The sequence below is a fragment of the Spodoptera frugiperda genome, chromosome 1 (genome assembly GCF_023101765.2).
Source record: "Spodoptera frugiperda isolate SF20-4 chromosome 1, AGI-APGP_CSIRO_Sfru_2.0, whole genome shotgun sequence".
Classification (NCBI taxonomy): domain Eukaryota; kingdom Metazoa; phylum Arthropoda; class Insecta; order Lepidoptera; family Noctuidae; genus Spodoptera; species Spodoptera frugiperda.
In genome coordinates this window covers 10,472,846-10,496,877 of record NC_064212.1, presented here as the reverse complement: position 1 = coordinate 10,496,877, position 24,032 = coordinate 10,472,846, and the positions used below count along the sequence as shown (strand labels likewise).

Sequence of the window (24,032 nt, the reverse complement as noted above, 5' to 3'; positions counted from 1 at the left end):
ATAAAAATAAATGTAGGTAGGTATGTATTGTATTGTTTAATAGGCAATCTTTAGGTAAAATTCAGGGATTTTATCTACCTATGTCAAGACGTTATCTTGAATCTTCCAATTAATTTCGGGTCAACTTCAAGACTTATCGGATATCAGAATTTTCTCATTAATTTATACATAAACTTTTAGTAGGTAATTATGCTTTTACAAGTACTACGCCGTCATTTCTTAAGCATGTTCAATTCCTAATTGTTGTAACATATAACTAGATAGCCTTTAACCTTACTTAAAAATTAGGCTATCGACTAAGACAAATATTTTGGGATCCGACATCCAACTGGTTTCATTGATAAGCGAGTATAAATAAACTAGAGGATTTTTATTAACATAGGATAATAATTAGCACGAACACGCATTCAATATGTATTTCATCCTGAAAAAAAAAGATGTTAAGTATAATGAAGCGTAACATCTGTCCCTAAGAAGTTTTATTACCCTACATTAGTACACTACTTATAAACAAAATGTTAACATTAGCTCCACGCAAAACATGTAAAAAATCTCTAGTTACCAAATCACCACTGATCGATTACTGGACCGATAGTAAACTTGAAAGGGTAAATCCACTTATAAGTTGAAACCTCTCAAACACAAATAATGTTGTGTAACATTGAGGATGGACAAAGATGGACATTATTCACTCACCTCTCTGGCCCTATTGACTTTGGACCTGGCACTGATAAGCCGTTAATGCTGTTTGCATTTGATAACCAGCTCCCGATACTTTGAAATGAATTTGCATCTCACTTTGTACACTGTTGAAGTCAAACGTGAACTACTTAATGTAGAATAAAAAAAATACGTTTCAGCACAATTTTTACTAGGATACTTTAGAGATAGAAAATGCAACTGAACTACAACTGATTGAAAACTATGTTTCATATTCGAATAAAAGGCAAAGTGAAAAAATAAAACGCGAACAAAAAATCTGACATCGTTAGGTCATACGAATATTGACAAAAAATACAACTGACGGATTAACGGAAAGATACGTTCACAATATCCTCATTTTTGTGTTCAGCTAACGACAGTGTTACACCTGCGAATATAATACCATTTCCAATTTTTCCACGTCAACTTCCAAAGGAATGATCGATGAGACCGATCCGAATTTCAAACCGGACATTCTGTAGCGCTCCGGACATACCCCTATTACACAAGGCCTATCAATATTGATGTTTACATAACGGTATTAGAGTTGAGAAGACGTAAGCAAATATCGATAAAATAATAGTGATGTAACAATGTACGGTTTGGGGTGTAGCAGGGAACAGAACTGACCTTTTTATCATCGAGTGATAACGAGTGCCACGCCACTGGCAAGAAGCAATCGTGGAGTGCGTCACGAACTCAACTTTCGGTTGAAAATAAACTCTAAGTTACGGATACATTTTACTTTTTAACGATATGTACAATGTTTATCATGAATATGTAATATTTAATTTCCCTAAAAACTCAATGTAAAATAGGGCTAAACATTTTCCATGTGTCAGCAAAATTTAGGCAACACAACGTTAAATCTTATCTTATTACTTAATTTCTCAAAAAGAAATTGTTCCGTAATTTTATTCTGTGCTTTATCAGCCGGTTTTTTATTTACCACTATTTCCATATACTTACATTTGCACATAGATAAATGTAATTATGACATAATTAAATATCTCTGGGGAAATAGTGAGAATACAAGTGTTAGACTACCATTATCTCTTTCTCAGTCTAGCATTAATTTCTTAGTACTAGACACGAACGTATTGCCAGTCACCAATGATCAAAACTCCAATCATCAATATCACTGAGAAAGTATGTATACAGTATCCACATTACACCTCAGATTTGCACTTTTTAGGAAACAGCCAGTGACAAATAATATTACATTACATATGTAATTAAATGAGAATTTTATTTAATTCTTCTGAAGTCTTGAATGTGCAGTATCCTTAATGTAACTCGAGTTGAATCAAAACATACAAGGCATCATATCATATTCAGTAGTAGATAGGAAGGTAAGTACTTATATGTATAGGTATCTTCCTGTATTATCGTTATGTTGGTTTAAGTATTACATATTAATAAATAGAGGATATTTCCTATATAACTACGTAATTGTAATATGTCCCTTTTGTGTAAACATTTGTATAGGCACTAATATAATATGTAGATATGTTACAATTATTATGATTACATTAAAAAGGTTTATAAATAGGAATGAGCCTATATCTACATATCTCTGAGAACATAAGGTCGACTTTATATGATATCCAATTAATAATAATTTTATTCTTAACGTTTTTCATTCCATTTCTGAGAATTTGCTCTTAAAAGTCCCTTTTAATGACTTATAAATAGGTACTAGGTTGAACTTTCACTGGTGAATGTTTATAAATTATCTTCCATATTGCATTATAAATCAACTTTATCGTTATTGACAACTGTGTCTGGAAATAGAGATAAAAAGATACAAGCAAACGTTTTGTAGCTTAACTTTATATGTATTTCTATAGAATATAACATTTTCTTTTAAAATACTATATAAGTAGTATTACCTATATTTAGATGTTGCTTATATATTTTGCGGTTAGTAAGTACAAATCTTTAATTAAATGGTCTGAATAAGATTTTTTTAACCAATTTCAGTAAATTCTCAAATTGTTAAACCACCTTTACAAAAGATATTGACACCCATGCATAAGGCATTTTATTGTGTATCATAAAGTAATGTTTTTATTGTACCATGGATCATTCTGCCTAGTCAATAATATAACTTCAATCATCCTACACAATACTTCAATTCTAGAGTCACATGTTATCAAACTGACAGACAGATTTATCGATAATATATTATCGAACATACAGACGACACGTTTTTATGAATAAAGGGATTGCTATCTAGACAGTCGTCTCTCTATCACAAGTTGTATAAGTATCGATAATTTTGAGACATATGTTCTAACTGTCATAATTAAATACACGTGTAATAGACACGTGTCGATAAACTCAATATTTTAATGTAACATTTGACCTCTTTACCACCAAATATCATAATAATCATGACATATAATCTCGCGCGCACTAATTTTGATGGTTACCGAGAATCGCGCGTTCATAAAAAGTCGTATCTCTTTGATATTTTTTGGTATTCATGCAATATATGTATGTTATCACAAATAACCTACCTCGTGTTAACATGAATGACGTCAGAGTTCCCTACAGGATTATTATCACTGGGCCGGGACTTCGAATATTTTTTAGAAAGCCGTTGAGTTACATAAATCGAATTCGACTTCAGACAAGTTTAGTGGATAAGTGGGGGAGGAACCAGCGAATTATGTGTCATATTACGTTACATACGAACTGTGTGGCCTTAAAAACGATTTGTGTAGTAGAGAAATCACATCATCTCTTAGAATTGGTATTACCTAATACAAAAAGATTTACTACATATTTTATTATAACTTCAGCCTTACTTTCGACGTTTAGTTATTACAATTGCTACCGTAAAGACACGCATTTTGGCCATGAATACTGTCTTACAACATGAGACAAAATACTAAAACCCTTAAAAACTCTAATAAAACAGTAAGTAATATCATCTAGACCAAAAAAAGCAGATCAGTAGCTATCTATGCCTAGGAAGACATATCAAAACATGACTACTATTAGTAGAAACATGAGTTGCGAAAAACATTTATACCTATCTCAAGTGACCATGTACAACGTAGTAATCAAATGTATGAAGCGCTTCACTGAAATACGATCAACCCGAAGCCGAAATCATATCAAGGGTAATCTTATCAAGAAATCACTTCACCGACAAGGTGTGATATCATCGATCGAAAATGAATATATAGACATATTATTTATCTGCTCCATTTACCTCAATTTATTCCCATAACCATAAGAGACATTTTTCCTTGAAAGTTTTTCAGTTATGGGTGAGGTCTGTACTGTTGATCGTCGTAAGGTCGTGCCTGGATAGGCACCCTTGTGGAATCTTTATGGCGCCACCAACCGCAGAGAAGGGTGCGAAGGGCATCGCACAGTTTGGCAAATAGTTAAACTTTGTAGCTTTACTACTTCCAATTCTTGCTACATACTCTCTAATCTCTATTCTCTATATATCAAATTGTTAGCCGCCGTATCAAATACGGCTAATTCTATATTACCACATATTATTTCTATGGATCACTATACATATAGACGTCACCTTGCTAAAACTATTTTGGAATTTGTCAGAGCACGCTAACTTACGTGTTGGTTTGTCTTTATGTATTTCTAGATACAATTTGATTTATTATTTCTTTACGCGAAACAATTAATATGGATGCCAATTACACATATTCTGTACCTATATCATTCGGATTCTAGACTAGTATGAGCAGTTGAGCCTTGATTGACATATCATTATTCATAGATAAAGTCTCAGCTTCTATATGCCATTAATGATAAGTCTACCACTTAAGCTAGTCCTCTAAATAATACAGTCATAAGTACTTTAGGAAGAAGTGATCTATAATAAATGAGGATCTAAACATCATTTATTATTAAACTATAATAAATTGATGTACCGCTTGGCTCTCATAGAAATGAGCTACGATATTTGGCGCGCTATCTTCCACATAAAAGGGAGATTTAGATGTTAAATCAACAAGGGTTCCTGATTACTGTAATCAACAATTTAATACTCCCATCAGTTTAATGTTAATGTTCTTATATTTTAATACCCCTGCTTTACTTATCTCTCTTATAATAATATCAATATAATCAATTTATAAGTATCTGCAAACAAATCATACTGATCAGATATAATTAAGTTCATAAAGATGTTTGTTCGAGAAATTTATCTTTTCTCTTGAAGACAATTTGCTACATAATTAGGTACCTATGGATATTGGCTTGATATGTTTGTTTGTAACAAAAGGGTAATAAACCGATCTTCGTAAGATTGGAAATGCCTCTTCTAGCTATGAAGCTGCTGGATAGACACTGTCATTATAAATTTTAAGTATTAGTTAATTGTTTTCGACGATATCTAATGCATGGTAAAAAGAATACTTTAAGTCCCAGACTTGCTCTACAATCTCTATACATAAAAGCTTAAAGTAAATCATTGTATTTCACGTATTTAAAACCAAAAACATATTTCGTACTAAAACAAAATTCACAAATTGTAGCAAAAAACATAAATAAAATCTCAAAAACGATCTTTAAGTCCGTCTGTACATCACACACGTCTAACTCAAAGAAACGCATTACAACGAAAACTCGTAGATTCTATCAGTTCTTAGAACCAGTGCGTAATACTATCTTGAATCGTACTCGGTGATAAATAGTTCTTTTTCAAAGTAAATCCTCGGTGGCGCCAGACAGACCCTTTCGATCGTGAACTTTGAAAGAATGACGTCACACAAAATGGTTGCCAACAGAATATGAAATCCCAAAATACTAAAATACTTGTCATCATAAAATACCAGTTACGGTTATTCGAAAAGGAATTTTAATACTTATGTAACGTAACATAATAATGTATTTATTTTATCTGTTTCTTATTTTGGTCTTATTGTTGCAAAAAATTGCGATGTTTTGTTTTGCAATTTATGTTACAAAATATTAAATATCACACCTGTGTGCCTTAAAAAGAGTAACCAAATGTGAATAAAAATCCATCCTGACACGTAACTAATAGAAAAGTAAATCTTTGGGTACAAGATGTCATAAGGAATCTACTGATCTATCTATTACGCTTCAACAATAATTAATATCACTTTCTTTTGTTTCAGATAAGTTATCGGAAAGTAAAGAAAATGTTTTGCGTGCACTGGGATACATCGATATTGGACACAGAGGTCTTAAATCGCAGATAGACGCAAGAACCATGGTCTATGACCACACATAGAATTTAATAATTATAATTATTTCTATCATCTCTTCCTCAATCGCTTCCCCTGCATTTTAAATAATAATTTACATAGAAATTATATTTATTATTGAGTTTACCTCAATAAATTAATAATAAAAGCACATAATAAATCACGAACATATCTTAGCGACAATATACTTAAATAGGATACAATATATTTTTAATAAAAACTGATTTTGAAGAATAAAGAAATCAATATTTAAGAAGTTTTAAGGGAATCATATCAAGTGAAGCCTTAGGACGTACATATACCTAGTAGTTACTGTGCCAAAGAGAGTTGCATATAAGCTTGGTACTTCAAGATGTCTCACGGAGTTGTTCAGAAGAATGAAAAGAACGGCAACGGTGCGCAGGCGCCGGACTCGCCGCAGCACAGCACAGACAGTCCGCCGCCCCCTCCCGATGGGGGTTGGGGATGGATGGTGGTCTTCGCGTCTTTCATGATCCACATTGTCAGTAAGTACTCGGCTTTCTTACCTTTATGTAATCAATTACACTCATTAGATATTTAATCTTACTTAACCAAGTCAATTGCTGCGCGGTTTTCATTTTGGCATAGAAACACTTTTGAAAAATCAAATGCAGGATTGTTGTGTGTTACGTATAGGAATCAGAAAAATCTGTTAAATAATTGATTTTCGCATAGACCTTAAATATTAAGTTTCGAAGAAATTAAGCGAGACGTCGTGTCAAATACCTATTCTAATTTAATAATTTCTTATTAAAATAAAAAGCAGAATAACCTCAGCTTGTCAATTAGATAATAATATGCAGACTAATAAACTCGTTTTCATTGTGAACTTTGATTAACTCAGTGTAGGTATTACTAACTCTAGCCTGTGTTTATCAAAGTAGCATTGCCCTTTGATACACACATAACCAAGCTAAGTAGTGACTTAGCTATAGTGATAAATACCTACTAAAAACAATTAATACAATTACGTTTATAAATAATCACGCAGAAAGCTAGACAATAACTTAAATTAATAAGAATAATGTGTTAATTCAGATTGACAAATATTCTGTAAGCCTCAGGACCTAGGTATCATTCCAATTTTCCGACCGGGGCGCTTGCCTAAGAGCCCTGTCATAGCTTGAAAACGTCTGAACGACATCGAACAGTTATGCAAATAACCGTATAAAACAGTTAATTACATATTTCACCTCATTTCTAAATCCAACATAGCAATATTTTATTTTATTAGCAGCAACACAGCTAATAAAATAAAACATTGGAAAGTCAGTGGGTTACCCTTTTGTCTTTAAACAATAGTGCTTATCGAATTAATTATTTATCAGAATCTGAAATCTAATTACAATATTTAAACAGCCGTGTAGCAAATTATCTACGTAGCAATTCAACAAAGTTGGAAGTAAAAAATATGAAGGTAATTTAGTTTTTTTGCATTTGTCTATCTTATTAATTTACCTACTCACAATTTTTCATCCAAATTTGTAACGAATTATCGCTATACTAAAGGCATTGAAACAGGTCTCTATGACTGATGCGTTAGAAAAACCTTATTGGATTACTCAGTCTACCGAAAATTATGACAACACAAGTGTGTTTCAATGCATAAATGCGGTTCCGTCAACCGCTTTAGGGATAATAAGATGTCAAGTTGTCATTGTATATGATGCCGTTTATCTATTCATCGTACAATTTCCATGTGAATCACTTCTCTGGGATGTTGGCACCTGCGTCTATTTATATTGCCGAATAGTCCACTGATATGTAGGTGACAGACATTCGCGCTGCTTAAAGACAACCGCATTAGCATGATTATATACAAATATATATCAATACTGCTCATAAAACCCAATCTAGAATATGTATAACATAAATAAGAAGGATATAATTATAAATCTTAGTAACTACATGAATATAATTATACTGGTATATTAATAGATCACTTATCTATGCATAGAATATCAATAGAATGAATGCCGTGTCTTCACAAATAATGGCAATTGAGCATCAGGTCAAGGATGCCATCCCAGGGCGGACGAAGTATTGCATTTTTTGCCATCGGAATTCTCATTAAAAAGTACGGTGCCGGAAAGTGTGTCCGACTCGTCCCTATTACGATGAACCTAGTACCTAAATATTACTGTTGTGCTACAAAAATGGCTGGAATTTTGAGAATAGCAGACATACTCTTGCCCAATTCTGGAATTGAGCATAGAAGTCATTAGATAGATCAACCAACAACTGTATAAGTGCAATTCACGTGCCTCAAAAATGAAAACAATGACGACACACCAACTTAAACCTTATACTTTAAATAATAAACATACTAATTGCGTTTGAAACAAAATGTCAATGTTGATACACAAATAAAGATTATGTAGTACTTGTATCACTGTTTAATTTAACATCACTCAACAATATCTAGTGTTGACCGAGCTATATGATAACAGCTTCTGTGATATACTGCAAATATTTATGATTCTTATATAATTTGACGTCCCTGATTGCGGAGACTGATATCTTAAATTACAATAAAAATAAACTTAATTTTAGACTCATTAGTACTTCTGTACCGAACCAAATTGCTGGTAAATTGGAGCATTCTCTTTTAACTTGGGTCAAAGGTTTTGATGTCAATTTTGGAGTCATTTTAATAATAAATATTTGTAATTATGGCCAGTATATGGCAATAATACGTCCCATATAATAGGGGTAACCCACCCCCTATTATATGGGACTTATGACACATATGGTGAAAAGTGTGTGTTCATTGTACAGCGGCGTTACGTGCCGTAATGTGCACCTCTAGCTAACCCTTCGGGGATAAAAAGGCGTGACGTTGCATATTTGGAAGATCGAATAAGCCATTACATAGTTTTTTAAACTTCGTTGTATAATGGTAACTAGCAACCTAAGTTAGATCGTCTCTTGTCTCTCAATTTGCGTCTTAAAAGCGAGCAAACTGAAATGTTTCTATTGTTCTTTGTGAGGTGTCGTATTTGTTGTCCGTTATTTGAGAATGACAGATGAGATGGCGAATAATGCCGGTACGCTAACTTTATAACAGGGACTATTTAATTTAATAGGGTAAGTAAAAGCTCCCTTCGAAATATTTGCATCATTATATCTATACTACGCTACGTTCCCTCAATATGTAGGAAAAAATGTAATAGTCTCGTCTCATTCCGTCCTCTTTCTTCACAGCCCTCAAAATCTCGACGGCATTTTGCCATTTTGCAAGCCTATTGTTACACTAAGATAGACTCTAGTTCACTATTGTCTCCCGTCCGCAAAATCGACAGTCTACAGCTGGCTTAACAGTCTCTATTTATATTTTGTACCATTCGTCAGTTATTGAAACTATAGAAGATTGTAAATCTAAACCTGAGTATCAGACACTTAATAACACTCAGTAAATCTAAACCCTTGACGTCACAATCAAATGTCATATATATTTTCCAAAAAACCAATTGTAGCCGCCCACACGTCCACACAACACACCCGTTAGTGTTGTCCTTTATTTCCCGGCCCCGGGATTTATGCTACGTGACACGTCAACAATGATATTTATAGTCCCGACACCTACTTCACGGTTCATCCCTTTGCAAATAAATGGCCGTGGCTATGAATGTGAGTCACTCATTTACTCTAGTGCTCTCTAACTGATCTAGACTTGTGAAGGGGATGTGAAACATCGCTGTTTCAATTCTCTCAAATAGTCTTTCATTTAAATTCCTTTGTTTCCAATTACTTCCAAAGGTGTTCGTTTTATCTTAATTATTAATTCGCTCGTGAAGTCTCTGAATGTTTCGTTTTCAATTCGTCTTTTGTTCGTATATCCTTTGAATGTTTTATTCAGTGATCGCTTTAAATGAAATTAAACCATGAACGATCAAAATTAATTTACTGTGCGGTTATTTTGTAACTTAATTCGTAATCAACAAAGACATCTATAGCTTAAAATATTCTTTTAGTTTGTGTATTTGTAAAATAATTACAAATTTTAACTAACACTAAAACTTATCTTGCATTTTGTCAACGAATAAAAGTAAACATTGGTTTCCTATTTATAGGTTGACTTTAAAATGAATTGTTTACTTCATGGATCATTCTCGTAATAAATATTTGAACAAAACTCGATAAGAGTACGGTATTAATTTCGTCATGTAACATTTGACAATAAACAGTCGCTACTTATTTAGGCCCTGTTTAACAACGGCTCAGACTCAGAGTACGTACCTATTTATTTGTTCACAAAAGATACGTACGTACATAATATTATTATGTATTATGTACATACAATTTAACTACACGTGTAGCCTCCAGTGCCTTGTTAGACAAATAAAAAGTTATAAGGATGGATTATCTCATCGAGTAATAAGATCTTAAGGGAGTTTAAACTTTTTAAATATGAGTCATTGTACGGAATCTAGAATAGTGACCATAAATAGTGTGTTGCATGTATTGTACCTACCTCCTCTATTACATTACATGTGACTCATAAATAATTATTAGAAAAAATTGAGAGCAACATAAATTATGTAGGTACAATATATAACCCTACCCTTAGGAGAATAGAGATATGATATTATAAATTCCACATTATTATATACTCCATACAAACACAATCTTCAAGTTTTGGAAGCGACTCTCCATTGACTCCTGTCGCGAATGATTCGAGTTTCGCGTGACAACGACAATGATATGACACGGATTATGACGACACTTCCGGTCGTATGACAGATAATTTGAGACATCAGGAGACGTAAATGAGGACCCCCTTTTATCCGAGTGGATCTGGACATTTACAGTAACGTCCGGGTAAAGACAGGTTACAAACAACAAGTACTAAGTTTGAACACGCGATTCTTAGTACTAGATTAGTCTACTTAGGACAATGGATGTCAGCAATTACTCTTTGCTCAAACCAAAAGCGGGATAATGTTTCCTATACCACAACTACATTGTACGAATATATGTTTTTCAAAGCAAATACTATGCTACTTTAAACGTAACTAGTTTAGGTCTAGGTTTAGTATAGTTCCAAACGTTTACACCAATATTATTTTTATTGTATGTATGAATGTACCATTTTTTGCGAATTTTCTAAAATAGAAAACTGCATAGTTTGAAAATGAAAATATTTTTCAGAATATGAAACATTACTGTATCGTTAAACTTTACAGCAGCAACTGCTTTTATCCGAGCACTCTCCTCACACTTTATCGATATACAATAAGAACATTACACACTGAAAAGATAGCTCCATGAAAAGATATCAATACTCAGCGTCTACTCCCTCAAAACTCCATCGTAGCAACTACTCCCCAAACCACACACGTAGTAACTACGATGATTGAAATTACTTTCAATGACGTACTAATCATACTTATATATTTTTTCGAAATATTTTATCAATATCAGTAGAATATTAAATAGGATGTTGATAACAAAGAGTGTAGTCATGAAGCTGGATGATTGCCAACTAGATAGTAGCGTACGCCCACTAATCGTTACCTATATAGTTATAAATACACAATATTATTACGCAGTCGATCAAAATGACTTATAATTATTATGTCATAGGATTTGTTATTATCAGCAATTAGGTTCGTATGAGTATTTTAATCACGTGTCTAATGCACGCGGTCTGGATCTGTTTTGATGACATTATATACAAAACACGCATATAGACGCCTGTTTCTTTGCGAAGGTATTAATTACATGCTAACATTTACTTTTCGCTGATTTCGTTTTAAGTTTTGTGTAATAGGACTAACAGACAACTCATTGTCACAAAATAAACGAGACAGTTCTCTTAGAAATTAAATATAAAATTACACAATAAAATCACTCGTCCTTAATTCCCTTTTAATGAAGTTCTAAATACGTTTCCGAAAATTATATTAAGAACAACCAAATACTTTTATTTACCACAAACAAATAAAAGTAAAATCTCTATTGTTCTCAAATTAGATTAACCGAAACGTTTCACAATTGTAGACAATTTGTGACAAAAAGAATAATCTGATTGTTCCACGAGAGAAACGAATTTCGTGAATCTGATTTTCTACACCGTTAGTTGCCAACCATTATGTTAGAAACAAATTGAGTTTTCAAATAATGTGGGCATTTATATAAGCAAATGATAAAGCTTTATTATTGCTGTAATAAATCACATTATTTATTTATTTATTTATTACTCTTTATGCACATCAAAGTGTACAAGGTGGGCTTAATGCCGTAGGCATTTTCTACCAGCCAAACCTTTAGGTGATGCAGTGAAAAACTAGTGGTAGGTGCATGTAGCAAGTAAATACAGAAAAGCTCAGGTGGAAAAATAGAATATACTTACTTACACAAATATGTACCAATATATATATATATATTAAAATAACATGGAAAAATAATAAACCTACATAATAACAATACATATACTATTTACATATAATATATACATATTAATTATAGTGATGATCATTATCTAACATTAAAAAGAAAATTAAAGAGGGAACATTATCCAATGACTTCTCCCGCCTTGGGCGAGGCGAGAGGGAGTGTCAGATTCTTACTGACTAAAAACCACCCCGTTCCTACTCCTGCTTTTCGAGTAACCTGCTAGGTAGTCCGCAGCTCCGGATCAGATATCAGCCCTACTGGGCCCCATCTGTGTTGGTCTGATAGCTCTCTGAGGCCCGTACGTACGGATCTGTTTCTGGTCTGCAGGCCCGCACGACATATAAACTATTAGAACCTATTTAATTATGTTTATAATTATACCAAATGTGGTTTGAGTTCCTAATTAATCTTATCGCAATTTAGCTATGTTTATATCTAAGGATTAATCAGATTTACAATTCCAGCATAGTATACTTTATCTTAACATACTATACTTACCTATAAAATAAATTATTTATTTACGCTACACGTGGCTTATAATTACTGTATAATTAAATACTACTGCAAAACAACCAGTTTACCATGCGTATAGGAGATCGAAGTATACGCGGATAATCCCGTTCCGCTAAAAGAAAAGTTTGGTAGTTTTTCGGTTTACCATGCTCTAGTTATGGCAATGACACTCATTCACGGTGCGGCTATTAAGTACATATATCCAGTACTGGTCCCAGAATTAAAAGGGCCGAGTCAAGATATTGTCGATCTCCCAAAGACAATTATTATTCTGGATTCCGTGTCTAAAATAATAATACAAGTTCAGTCTGAATATATACCAAATTATCACATTAAGACCACGGAAAATAAAAGAAATGAATACAATTTTTTCTATCATTAATGACGATCCACACGTTAGTATTATTCTCTGTAACATAAACTATTTTAGATAGTCAACTTCGCTTGGGCGGTTGAAATTATACGACAGATTGAACTAGTCAGCTAATAGTAACGTTCCATCAATATCAGTAACTGTCAATACGAGGCGAATACAATCGGGCAAAGACAGGCAGTAAATCCCCATGACACGTGGCCAGTGCAGGCTCGCATTATGCATGTAAACATATCAATATATTACACGCTACACGCATGACACCGACATTACGTTCCAGTAGATAATCAGACAATGGCTCATTGAATCAAATTAGTTTAATGACCAATGATTATGCTGATGTTTTGTATTGATGGATTAATTTAGTCATACGACCAATTACGGATCAGTTTTGGACGTCTCTTCATCGCTACCAGCTGGTAATTGGATAGGTTTATTCCTCAATTTACCTAGTTATGCTCGCATAATCTTATACTAGTAATATTATAAATGCGAATGTTTGTGTGTATGTTTGTTACTCAATCACTTCAAAATGGCTTAAGGGATCGGGATGAAATTTGGAATAGGGGTAGATTATGGTCTTGAATAACACTTAGGATACTTTTTATCCCGTGGACCGCAGACGAAGCCGCTGGCAGAAGCTAATAAACAAATAAGATCTGTAATTTAAACAAATATTTTTGACCAAAAACTCCTTTGTTTGGAATGTCCTTTCTACAATAGAGAGACTAATAATTGAATGATATTGTGCTTCTAAATAACCAAAATACATACACCGAAGCCAAACTGAACGCATCTGCCTTTCATAAGTTTTTATCACAAACTTTCTCATGAATGTACCTTTCTATACATGTTGCATACAACAGCGTTCAGCCCCTACGTAATCGGCTTTCATAATTTATCTTCTCGTCAAGTAAATATTTTTTTTCCTTGACTGATATTAATTTACCACCTTACCCCGGAAAACCTTCCATAGTTGCTTAGATAAAATAAACAGGAAAATTGTTCCCATTTATTTAGGAGGCTTTTGCATGTGGGTAAACAAAGTATAATGGTTAAAGAAAAATATACATATTATGTACAGATAGATCCTTGTTGTCTTCCAATGTTGCCTTGCACTAAGATTTTCTCCTGTGTCTTGGGTGCGTTTACAAACATAAAATTTTACAGGATCACACAAAGAGTTATTCCGTGGGAATCAGGCAACCAGATGCCTAGACACCACATCAACACGTCGTGCAGTCAAGTAATTGATTTCAATATCGAAAAACATTAATCAAATTTGAGGATACATAGGTAGTACTCACTCTTAACCCAGTTTCACTTTTACGAGGTATTTGTAAACAAGGCACATGGAATTATTCATAATTAAATAGCTTGTCGACATGCTGCATCATTATTTACCTTTACCATTATCAACATCAATGTCGTTCTTTAAATCATAAATACAGTAATAAGTACTTATGGAAACTCGAAGCACTGTATCAAACAAACCCTTGTTTTAACGGTAAAGACGAACGAACAAAAATATTGAAATGGAGACCTTTATTACATATGGGGAGTAATTAAAATAACACAGACGTTATATAATCAGAAAATCATTAAGAAAATCGTTTCATAATTACGTAGTCGTTCAAACTTGTCACAATCATAATTGAATATTAAATATTGAATTACTGATTATCTTAATGTCTTTCTCTCCATTAAAGACTTTGAAAGACGAGTCTATTCTTTGTGCACAAATGGGCCTGCTATAAAGTACTCCTTTATTAATATCTGAACCGCCTTATAAACGTGGCGATTATGGCAGACCATCTCATGGTGAGGAGGTTTATAGTCCAACCAGCAGCAGCTGACTGTCGAATAGGATACTTTTTACTTTTAAGGTAGTGGACCGCAACGTAGCCACTGGCAGAATCTAGTGTTAAATATGCTTACAACTTTACAAATTACTATATCTTACTAACAAAACACGTCAAAAGTTCTTAGCGACATAGACAGGTACATAATACGTGTTTCTACATTTATTATTCAGTATTTCAGTTTGTGCCAAGTCTTAATAATATTTTTATTGATGGCATGGTTTAATATTTAAGATTTGAAGAGCTTGGCGTCTATACCAACCATGACAGGGCGTACATTCTGTAAGAGGCATTCAACAATTTCGGATGACAAGCATAAAACAGCGAGAATGAGGATAGCTTATTAAAATATTTCTGTATTCTGTGTTAAATACATTGTTTTAACATTTTTTCTCTTTTGTTAACAGCTTTATAAAGAGATATTTTACATACTCCTCATTGCATTAAAAAGCTACCTTTGAAGTAGGTAATAAGAATATTACTTTGATACGTGCTTCTGCATACATAGAGAACCAACTCGTTGCTTAGCATTCATACGCCGCAAAACTTCTACATATTAGTTTCACTACTTCTGGTTAAAATCCTATTTTTTTTATTGTTTAACTTCCATAGAAAAGGTGTCAAGATATGGGTCAAATCGAAATTAATCAGCATTTTGGGCAGTAATGCAACAGGGTCTTAGAGTAAAGAATTGTGCTTAAAGAAAGTCAATAAAGTACCCATATCAGTCCCTGAGTCGATACTCAAGCGATCCTTAGGTACTTTGTAATGGTCAAAGTGACCCTGTTGATCTATTGTTGTTATCGCAGTAGACATGGCCGTCGACCCCACACTATAATATTTATCAAAACAATAATATAGTCTTGACATTGCCGCACTCTATATTATATTATACTTATTCATCGTTCTACGTAATTATTAATGTTTATTTCTTGGCTAGCCGTTGCTTATTTAGTTTGCCTGTGAGTAATTTCATATATGTATACAGGGTGACTTTGAATTCGACGTATTCCTCTCGGGAGGTGATAATACAACTAATTTCCTACAAAAATAGCCCTGAGGTCCTTGGGCGGAAAGTGGCTAGTTTTTGAGATATTCAACATTTTTGGTTTTAGTAAAAATATCCCGAATTGATTACAAAAACATCAATAAATAAAAAATACTGGTTGGATTTTAGTTATTTTAGTTTTAATCAGTTGCCAATACATCAGTTATAATTTATAAATACTAATAATGGCAGAAATATCATTTGTTTTAAAATAGCAAGTAATTTCCTATGAAATTTTGTTTTGTTTCACTAATTTGGTCAATAGATAACTGGATTTATTTCGAAAAAAATATATGACTCTAAGCGTACAAACTATTAGAAAAACTTCCTTGGTTTATAAGCTACCCAGGAACGTACACAATATTTCCAAAAACAAATGAATTAATTGATGATAAGTAGAGTGTAAAGAGAAAAGCGCAATTTCAAAAACATCTTAATATGCAAAATTTTGTTCAAAATGATCTTCCCTACGACGAATACATGCCCGAACACACTTCCTTATCCCTATGACGTTCACTCTTGGGCTGAATATGCGTTTTATTTCGTAATTTATTCAAATATGTTTCGGAGAAGAATTACGATACACGGCCAATTCCTTCTGTATAAACAAGTAAAAATCAACCAGTGTTAGATTCTGGACACCGCGCTTGCCATGTAGTTGGACCGCCCTACAATTCCAATGCCTGAGAATCAATGTTTTCGACCATTGCCGCACAGTAGTTCGATAATGCACTTGACAATCGTCATGTGGAATAAATTCGTCAATCAAATTAATAAATTAATTCAATAAGTAGAATAAGTTCATTCATCTTGTTTCTAAATTCAAATTTAAAACAATGACCCTAGCACATTCCTTAATTTTTTTCATAATTCTCACCATTTAAATTGTTGGATGAAAAGTAGGGTCCAATCAAATAATTATTTATGATACCCCTGCAAACATTTGAATTAAAACCGCGATGCGCTAACGATGGTTTACTTTTTTCGGATTTTGTTAACTTTTTGTGGCTGATAATGGATATTGTGATATCCAGATCTAGATCCAGCGCACTATCGAACTACTGTGGGGCAATGGTTGGATACCTTGGTTCCCAGGCGTTATATTGGCATGGGGGTCCAACTACATGGCAAGCGCGGTGTCCAGAATCTAACACTGGTTGATTTTTACATGATTTTTACTTGTTTATACAGAAGGAATTGGCCGTGTATCGTAATTCTTCTCCGAAACATATTTGAAGATAATTACGAAATAAAACGCATATTCAGCCCAAGAGTGAACGTCATAGGGATAAGGAAGCGTGTTCGGGCATGTATTCGTCGTAGGGAAGATCATTTTGAACAAAATTTTGCATATTAAGATGTTTTTGAAATTCCGCTTTTCTCTTTACACTCTACTTATCATCAATTATTTCTTTTTTTTGGGAATATTGTAAATAATTTTACGTTTCTGGGTAGCTAATAAACCAAGGAAGTTTTTCTAATAGTTTGTACGCTTAGTGTCATATATTTTTTTCGAAATAAATCCAGTTATCTATTGACCAAATTAGTGAAACAAAACAAAATTTCATAGGAAATTACTTGCTATTTTAAAACAAATGATATTTCTGTCATTATTAGTATTTATAAATGATAACTGATGTATTGGCAACTGATTAAAACTAAAATAACTAAAATCCAACCAGTATTTTTTTATTTATTGATGTTTTTGTAATCAATTCGGGATATTTTTACCAAAACCAAAAATGTTGAATATCTCAAAAACTAGCCACTTTCCGCCCAAGGACCTCAGGGCTATTTTTGTAGGAAATTAGTTGTATTATCACCTCCCGAGAGGAATACGTCGAATTCAAAGTCACCCTGTATAAGTATGATGAAGATATTAAGGTTTATTATTACTTTATTAACAAAAGAAATTGTGTCATTTACCAACATAGATAGGTATTAAAACAACTTGTCAGTTTTTACCGGCACCGATTCATCTGCACCACTATTAATAATAATTCTAAAATATCAACGTTTGCTACAAACCAATGTATTCGTATTTCATTCCAATAAAAAATAAAATGGTACTCGAATAGTATTGCGAGTTCCAACGAAATACTTCACGAAATTGTCATATTTATTTGGAAAATTCAGGAAAGAATGACACGATAGCATGACAAGTAACGATTTGTAGGGACATCTTCCGAAGGGGTCAAAGTTCGGAACATTGGACTTACGCGATATTCATTCTATATGATAACACCGTATCATATGGAACGGAAGCGTCTTCAAGGTCTTATCCATAACTATCTAACGTATCAGGAAGAATAATATTTATGTGATAATCTTTTGCCCGCGAATTCATACACTCGTAAGAAATAACAATGTCGTTCTTGTAAGAATATTTGTTCTCTTACTGACGCTCTTTTAAAAGCATTCGATGGGCAAGTTTCAACTATGCGTTGTATGTAGCTCTACTTATTTATTTAAAAACTATATATATAGTGTGTGTAGGTATAATTTATTATATCTCACGTTTTATTATTCTAATAAAAAGATTTGTATCTGTTCTGATTTGTTTTTTATCTGTCTGATGGCAAATTAAATATTATTTCCTAATCAATAATTTTATTTAAATCTAATTTGTGATTTTGATAACTACTGCTTTTCTGGTATTATTTTAATATATAAAATATTTTTGGAAAGACATTTTGTTGTTAAATACATATTAAAATAAACAATGCATTATTTAACTCATTGTTTACATTCCTCTTTATTCCTTGGAAAAAATTGTCAGAATATCTAGTAAGATATGTAGTAAGATAATATCTAGTAAGATATTCTGACAATTTTGACAATTTTTATATTTTTAAAATATAAAAATTGTTAATATAATAACAATATAATAAATGCGAAAGTTTTGTAAGTTTACTCAATCACATCAAAACGGCTGAAGAGAAAGGGATAAAATTCGGGACAGAGGTAGGTAATGGTCTGGAATAACACATAGGCTACTTTTTATCCCATGGGAATGCGAGCGAAGCCGGTAGCAGAACTTAGTATATTCATAATTGCTATAAATAATCAAATATCTACATCGATATCAGCCTACAAACTATCGACAAAGGCCTCATTTAAATATTTAATTTCATTTAAATCATGTACGTACAGTGAAGGAAAACACGAGGAAATCTGGACTTATTCCTATAATCTACAAATTAATAATTCTACAATGTAAAGAATTTGAATACGTAACGACATGTGCGACAGATTCAAGGATAAAGATGATTACAAGCACATGTCACATTTGCATAATTTAACTTAATATTCTAGCTGCCATTGTTTCCAATTTAATTATGTAATTACCTACGAGAAATGCCATGGATTACTTTGTAGGCTTCGTAGTACTTTTTCAACATCCATCACATTCACGCATAGTCGCCACCCCGGTTAAGAGCATCTATGCGTTTCCATTACTTTTCCTACGGAAAATATACACGAAATCGATTTGTATTATGTACCTATAAACAATAAACATTTATCGTTTCTGTTTATCTTTATCACTCGATAAAAGTAATTATTAATACATCTATTAAATGATAATCTAAAGTAGGATGAAATAATCGAATAGCGAATAGCAAATTATAGTAATCGTTGTATAAGTATGTCACACACAAACCGATTAAAAGATAAAAATAGTTGCCATGACTTTTTGTCAAAGATAGCTCATTTGTTCTAAAGGAATAAAATCTGGTTATCTTTTGATAAGGTTACCAATACACTGTGATTCACAGTACTACTACCGTTTGATTACTAGGGAACTACCGTGTTTAAAAGAATGAATAGGTATCATATAACGTTGTGTAAATAGTGTATTATGTTGTTAGGTTATTGATCACCACGGTTACTAGGGTAGCCCCCGGTAATCCGCTGAAAGTAGTGTTTACTTTAGTTGTCATCAGAAAGAAGAAATTTCTCCATTAGGTACTACATTTTAAAGCGGCAAAAAAATTAAGAAACTACAGAAGGGTTTTTAATAATAAAAAATAAAGATGTTTCGTTTGGCAACCATTTAAAAATAAGATTCTCAACTAGGATATAATATTCTGATAAATGCAATACTTATTTTGCCTAAAATACGTAAAAATATCGAAGATTTTAGCACTTCCCGAATAAAAAATATCATTCCTACATAAGTTGTCTTCATATCGTTTTTACCTAGACATAGCAACAAAATGTAGGTTCCATTTTGAAGATTAGGTACGAACGGAGGGCATAGAGACATCGCGACGTGAGCCGGTAACCGTGGCCTTGGCCGAACAATTTTGTAAAATTAACAGATCAAGGAACCCCAACGCGCCCATCAAATGGCGTTCCGTGCTAATTCGGGACTTGCCACGTATCACAAGTCAAGGCCAAGTTGGCATTTAGATCGGCGCTCCTGTTCCATTAATGTGTCTGCAGTACCAACTGACTCGTATGCTGTTGTACTGCGGATATTTTGCTGCAACACTATAAAAACCTAGCTGTGAATAGATTTCTGCTTGTTCTGCGTGTTCGTGTAACGTTGTATTAATGTTTAGTTTACAGTTTGATGTGATTTTAATGAGAAATGTTATTGTATATTTGACACCGAAATTCTTTACGTTATTGCACTTTATATATTATATTATACTATAACTCAGTGAAGTAACCTTTTGCCGCTCAAAATAAGGAGCCATTTAACCATTGTTGTTGTGCATCCAATTCCAAGAAGATAGTCGAAAATAATAAGAGCGCATCATCATGTTCCTTATTATTTGCGCAAGACTTGAATAAAGTTTACTGAATTATTTGTTTTGATACAATCAGTGCCAATTGACATTATTTACATGTCGAGGGCCGTCGACCTCGCAGTCTACAATTAACTGCACAGGTCTGCTAGTTCATGTTAATATCGCTATTTGCACAACTCAATCTAAAATCTATTATTAGGTGCAAATAAATAACAACTTTATGTTATTTGTAGTTAAGTAGAACTTCGTTCGAACAAATTGCAATCAATTAGATATGTTCTATCAAAAATGGCTTTTTGATTGTGCCCTTTATTAATCGTATTGCATTTTAATCGCATTGTAAATACACATTCACTATCCATAACAGATTTTAAGTTTCAAAATAATACTACAAAATAAATAATCGATTCGAATCGCGAGGATTGGAAGCATCGGATTTTCGCGTCAGCCCAACTTTTCATGACGTCATAAGTACGGATTACATATCAGCAAATGTAGTTCAGCTTGCTTTTATTCTTCACCACTGTTCAAATCCTTTGTCTCACACACACAACCTCACTCATATACTCTCTTTGTGAGTAGAGCCGGCAATCTGATAGCTGACAGTGGAGCTACAATCAGTTTGATTTAGTGCAATCCATCTGAAACAATGCAGAACTGTAAAAGAAGAAGAATAAAGCAATTTCTTCTGTTTCTTTAGTTAAAGGCAATAAGTAAGGCTTATCTATTAGTATACTGAGTTGCTCATCAATAAATAGATATACATAAAAATATAGTAAAAAAACTAAACATGCGGATTATAAACTTCACACTACTCGTAAATGAATAGTAGAGTAAAACAAATGTCTCTAGGCAGATACATTTTATAGAACAAAATGTCCTTCACGTCTGTCTGAGCGCGATAAACACAAAAAAGTACCAAACGTTTTTCTTTACATTTTCACTGAGAGACAGAGTAATTCATGAGCAAGGTTTTTAGTGTATAATTTATAAGGGTTTTCTGTATATTGACCTCAGTTTAAAGCCGAGTCGGCTCGCTAGTATACAATAAAGGATCTTGACTATGTACAAAGGTGCTAAGATCTATGTAGTACCTACAGTTCATTAAGTAAATGAGAGGAAAACCCGCCCACTTTGCATAATCCTCCGTTCACATTGACCTACAAAGTACTTAGCTACTTCATCAATCCTTTGGGAATATAAATGTCGTAATTGAAAATCGTTAAAAGGTAAATTCGTGACAGTGTTGCCATGCAACAAGGTCAGACTCCGCTGCCTTTTAACTTACGAAGTTAAATAAATAATCATGAAAATGTATGGTAGACATTATGAAATTACAATGTCACTTTTTATGTAGACAACTGAAAATATTTTGTGGTGACTTTTAGCTTCGTTGGTAAATAATTAATTGTGACTATTGACTTGTTCAGCACTAGCTACGATGTTTAAATTCTGGATTGTATAAAATGGAATGATAATTCGTATTAAGAATTAAAATCTTTAAAATAATGATAAGAAATCCTTATTTCGAATAGGCTGTCTTACTTCCGACATTTTATGACAGACATTATCCGATGTGTCAATATATCATCCAATATCATCCCACGTATATACTATGTATTTGTTTTCTATCCCATTATTTATTTGTGTGCTCTCACTTCGCGGTACATTATATTCATTCCGTAGGTAAAAATATGTGACTTATCCTCAATATTTTTTGTGACAACACTATCAATCACAATATATGCTATTTGCACCTTTTCTTAGACCTTTTCCTTTTTATTTTTCTTAGAACATGTGCTTTTTCATAAGTGTGTGATAGAAATGCATCTCTTCTCATGCCATGGAGAACTAAAGCCTTATATTTATAATCATCATGTAGGTACTCTCATAAACTGCTTGAATGATACTTGATTAGTTTCCAGTCACACCCTAGCTCTTAGCCATGTTAATAGGTATGTAGGTAGGTAACAAAATACAGACAATAGGTACCCAATTAAAACTTGCATGATATAGAGAATAGATAGATGTTCTCTAGACGATAGTAGGTGTAGATAATGTTATAGCAAGAGATAATTACATCAGTATTTTTATTAATAAATAAGAAAGCTTTGATACAAGTTCGACGTGAGATCCATGAAAGAATCAGTTCGAATCGAATTAAAGTTCATAATTTATAACAAAAATATGTAGATTGTAATACGTTCTAAAGCAATCTTAATATCTTGTTATGACATTAAAAACATAGAAAAGTTTTTTTTAATATGTTTATTTACATTTGTTCTCCACGGACTCTTAGTCCGTGCCCTTGTCATACAATTGGTTTTCTTTTACAATAAATTTTATCAATATTGTATCTACCTTACGCACTACAATTAACCACAACTATTAAATTATAACTACAAAAATACTTACGATTAACATATTTGTTTTTTTTATCCACTAAATTAAATTTACCGGCGGCTCTGCCAAGTCAGTCCACCGGCGCGCTGGGAGAGCCGACCTGTCCCAGCAGAAGGCACTCGTTCACGAGTATGACGTGTGTGTCAGCAATTGGTCCGGTCAACCATTTTGTTGGGAACGGAACAACCCAACACACAGCGCCACCGACTGTAGGACATTTATGTGTGCATGACGCCTCAACCCCTGTCGGGTGGGCTGACTTCAACAGAGCTTACAGAAGTCAAAAAGTTAACAATTATATAATTATGTATATAGCAGTTATGTACTTATTTACGATTTCCGCATACACATTACCTCCCACTATATAAATTTTTATTTTAGTCCAAGGAACATTTCTCACCCAAAAGCGCCCCCAGAACTGCCGCGTCTCTGTGTTTGATGGCCATTTTCAGGTTGTAGTCCATAATCCTATGGTCGCTCTCTTCAGCAAGTCAAATAGAAAAGTTAGAAATTCTGAAATACCAGTTAACACTCTAGGCTTTAAAATACATAGGTACCACCAACCCATTGAAGAGATCTTGAAATAGGGTCAAGTGCGGAGTCCTCTTCCTTTGAGGATGTATGGAAATGAAAGAAATCTGTCCTTAAAAGATCGGAAAAGGACAAAGAAGGGGTGTACTTATGGTGTAATCTCCGTAACCAAACAGAGAGATTAGAGATTCAACTTTTTTGAGGTGG

General features: G+C 33.2%; 1 protein-coding gene across 3 annotated transcripts in view; it reads left to right on the top strand.

Annotated features, from left to right (window-relative positions):
- LOC118273740 (monocarboxylate transporter 12) overlaps positions 1 to 24,032 on the top strand; it is a 45,419-nt gene that overhangs the window by 15,356 nt on the left and 6,031 nt on the right. For all 3 annotated transcript variants that reach the window (XM_035590884.2, XM_035590883.2, XM_035590882.2), the window contains exon 2: positions 5,829 to 6,424. In XM_035590884.2, the coding sequence (XP_035446777.1) occupies positions 6,271 to 6,424 (154 nt within the window). In that variant the 5' untranslated portion in view covers positions 5,829 to 6,270. The remainder of the gene's footprint in view (positions 1 to 5,828; positions 6,425 to 24,032) is intronic.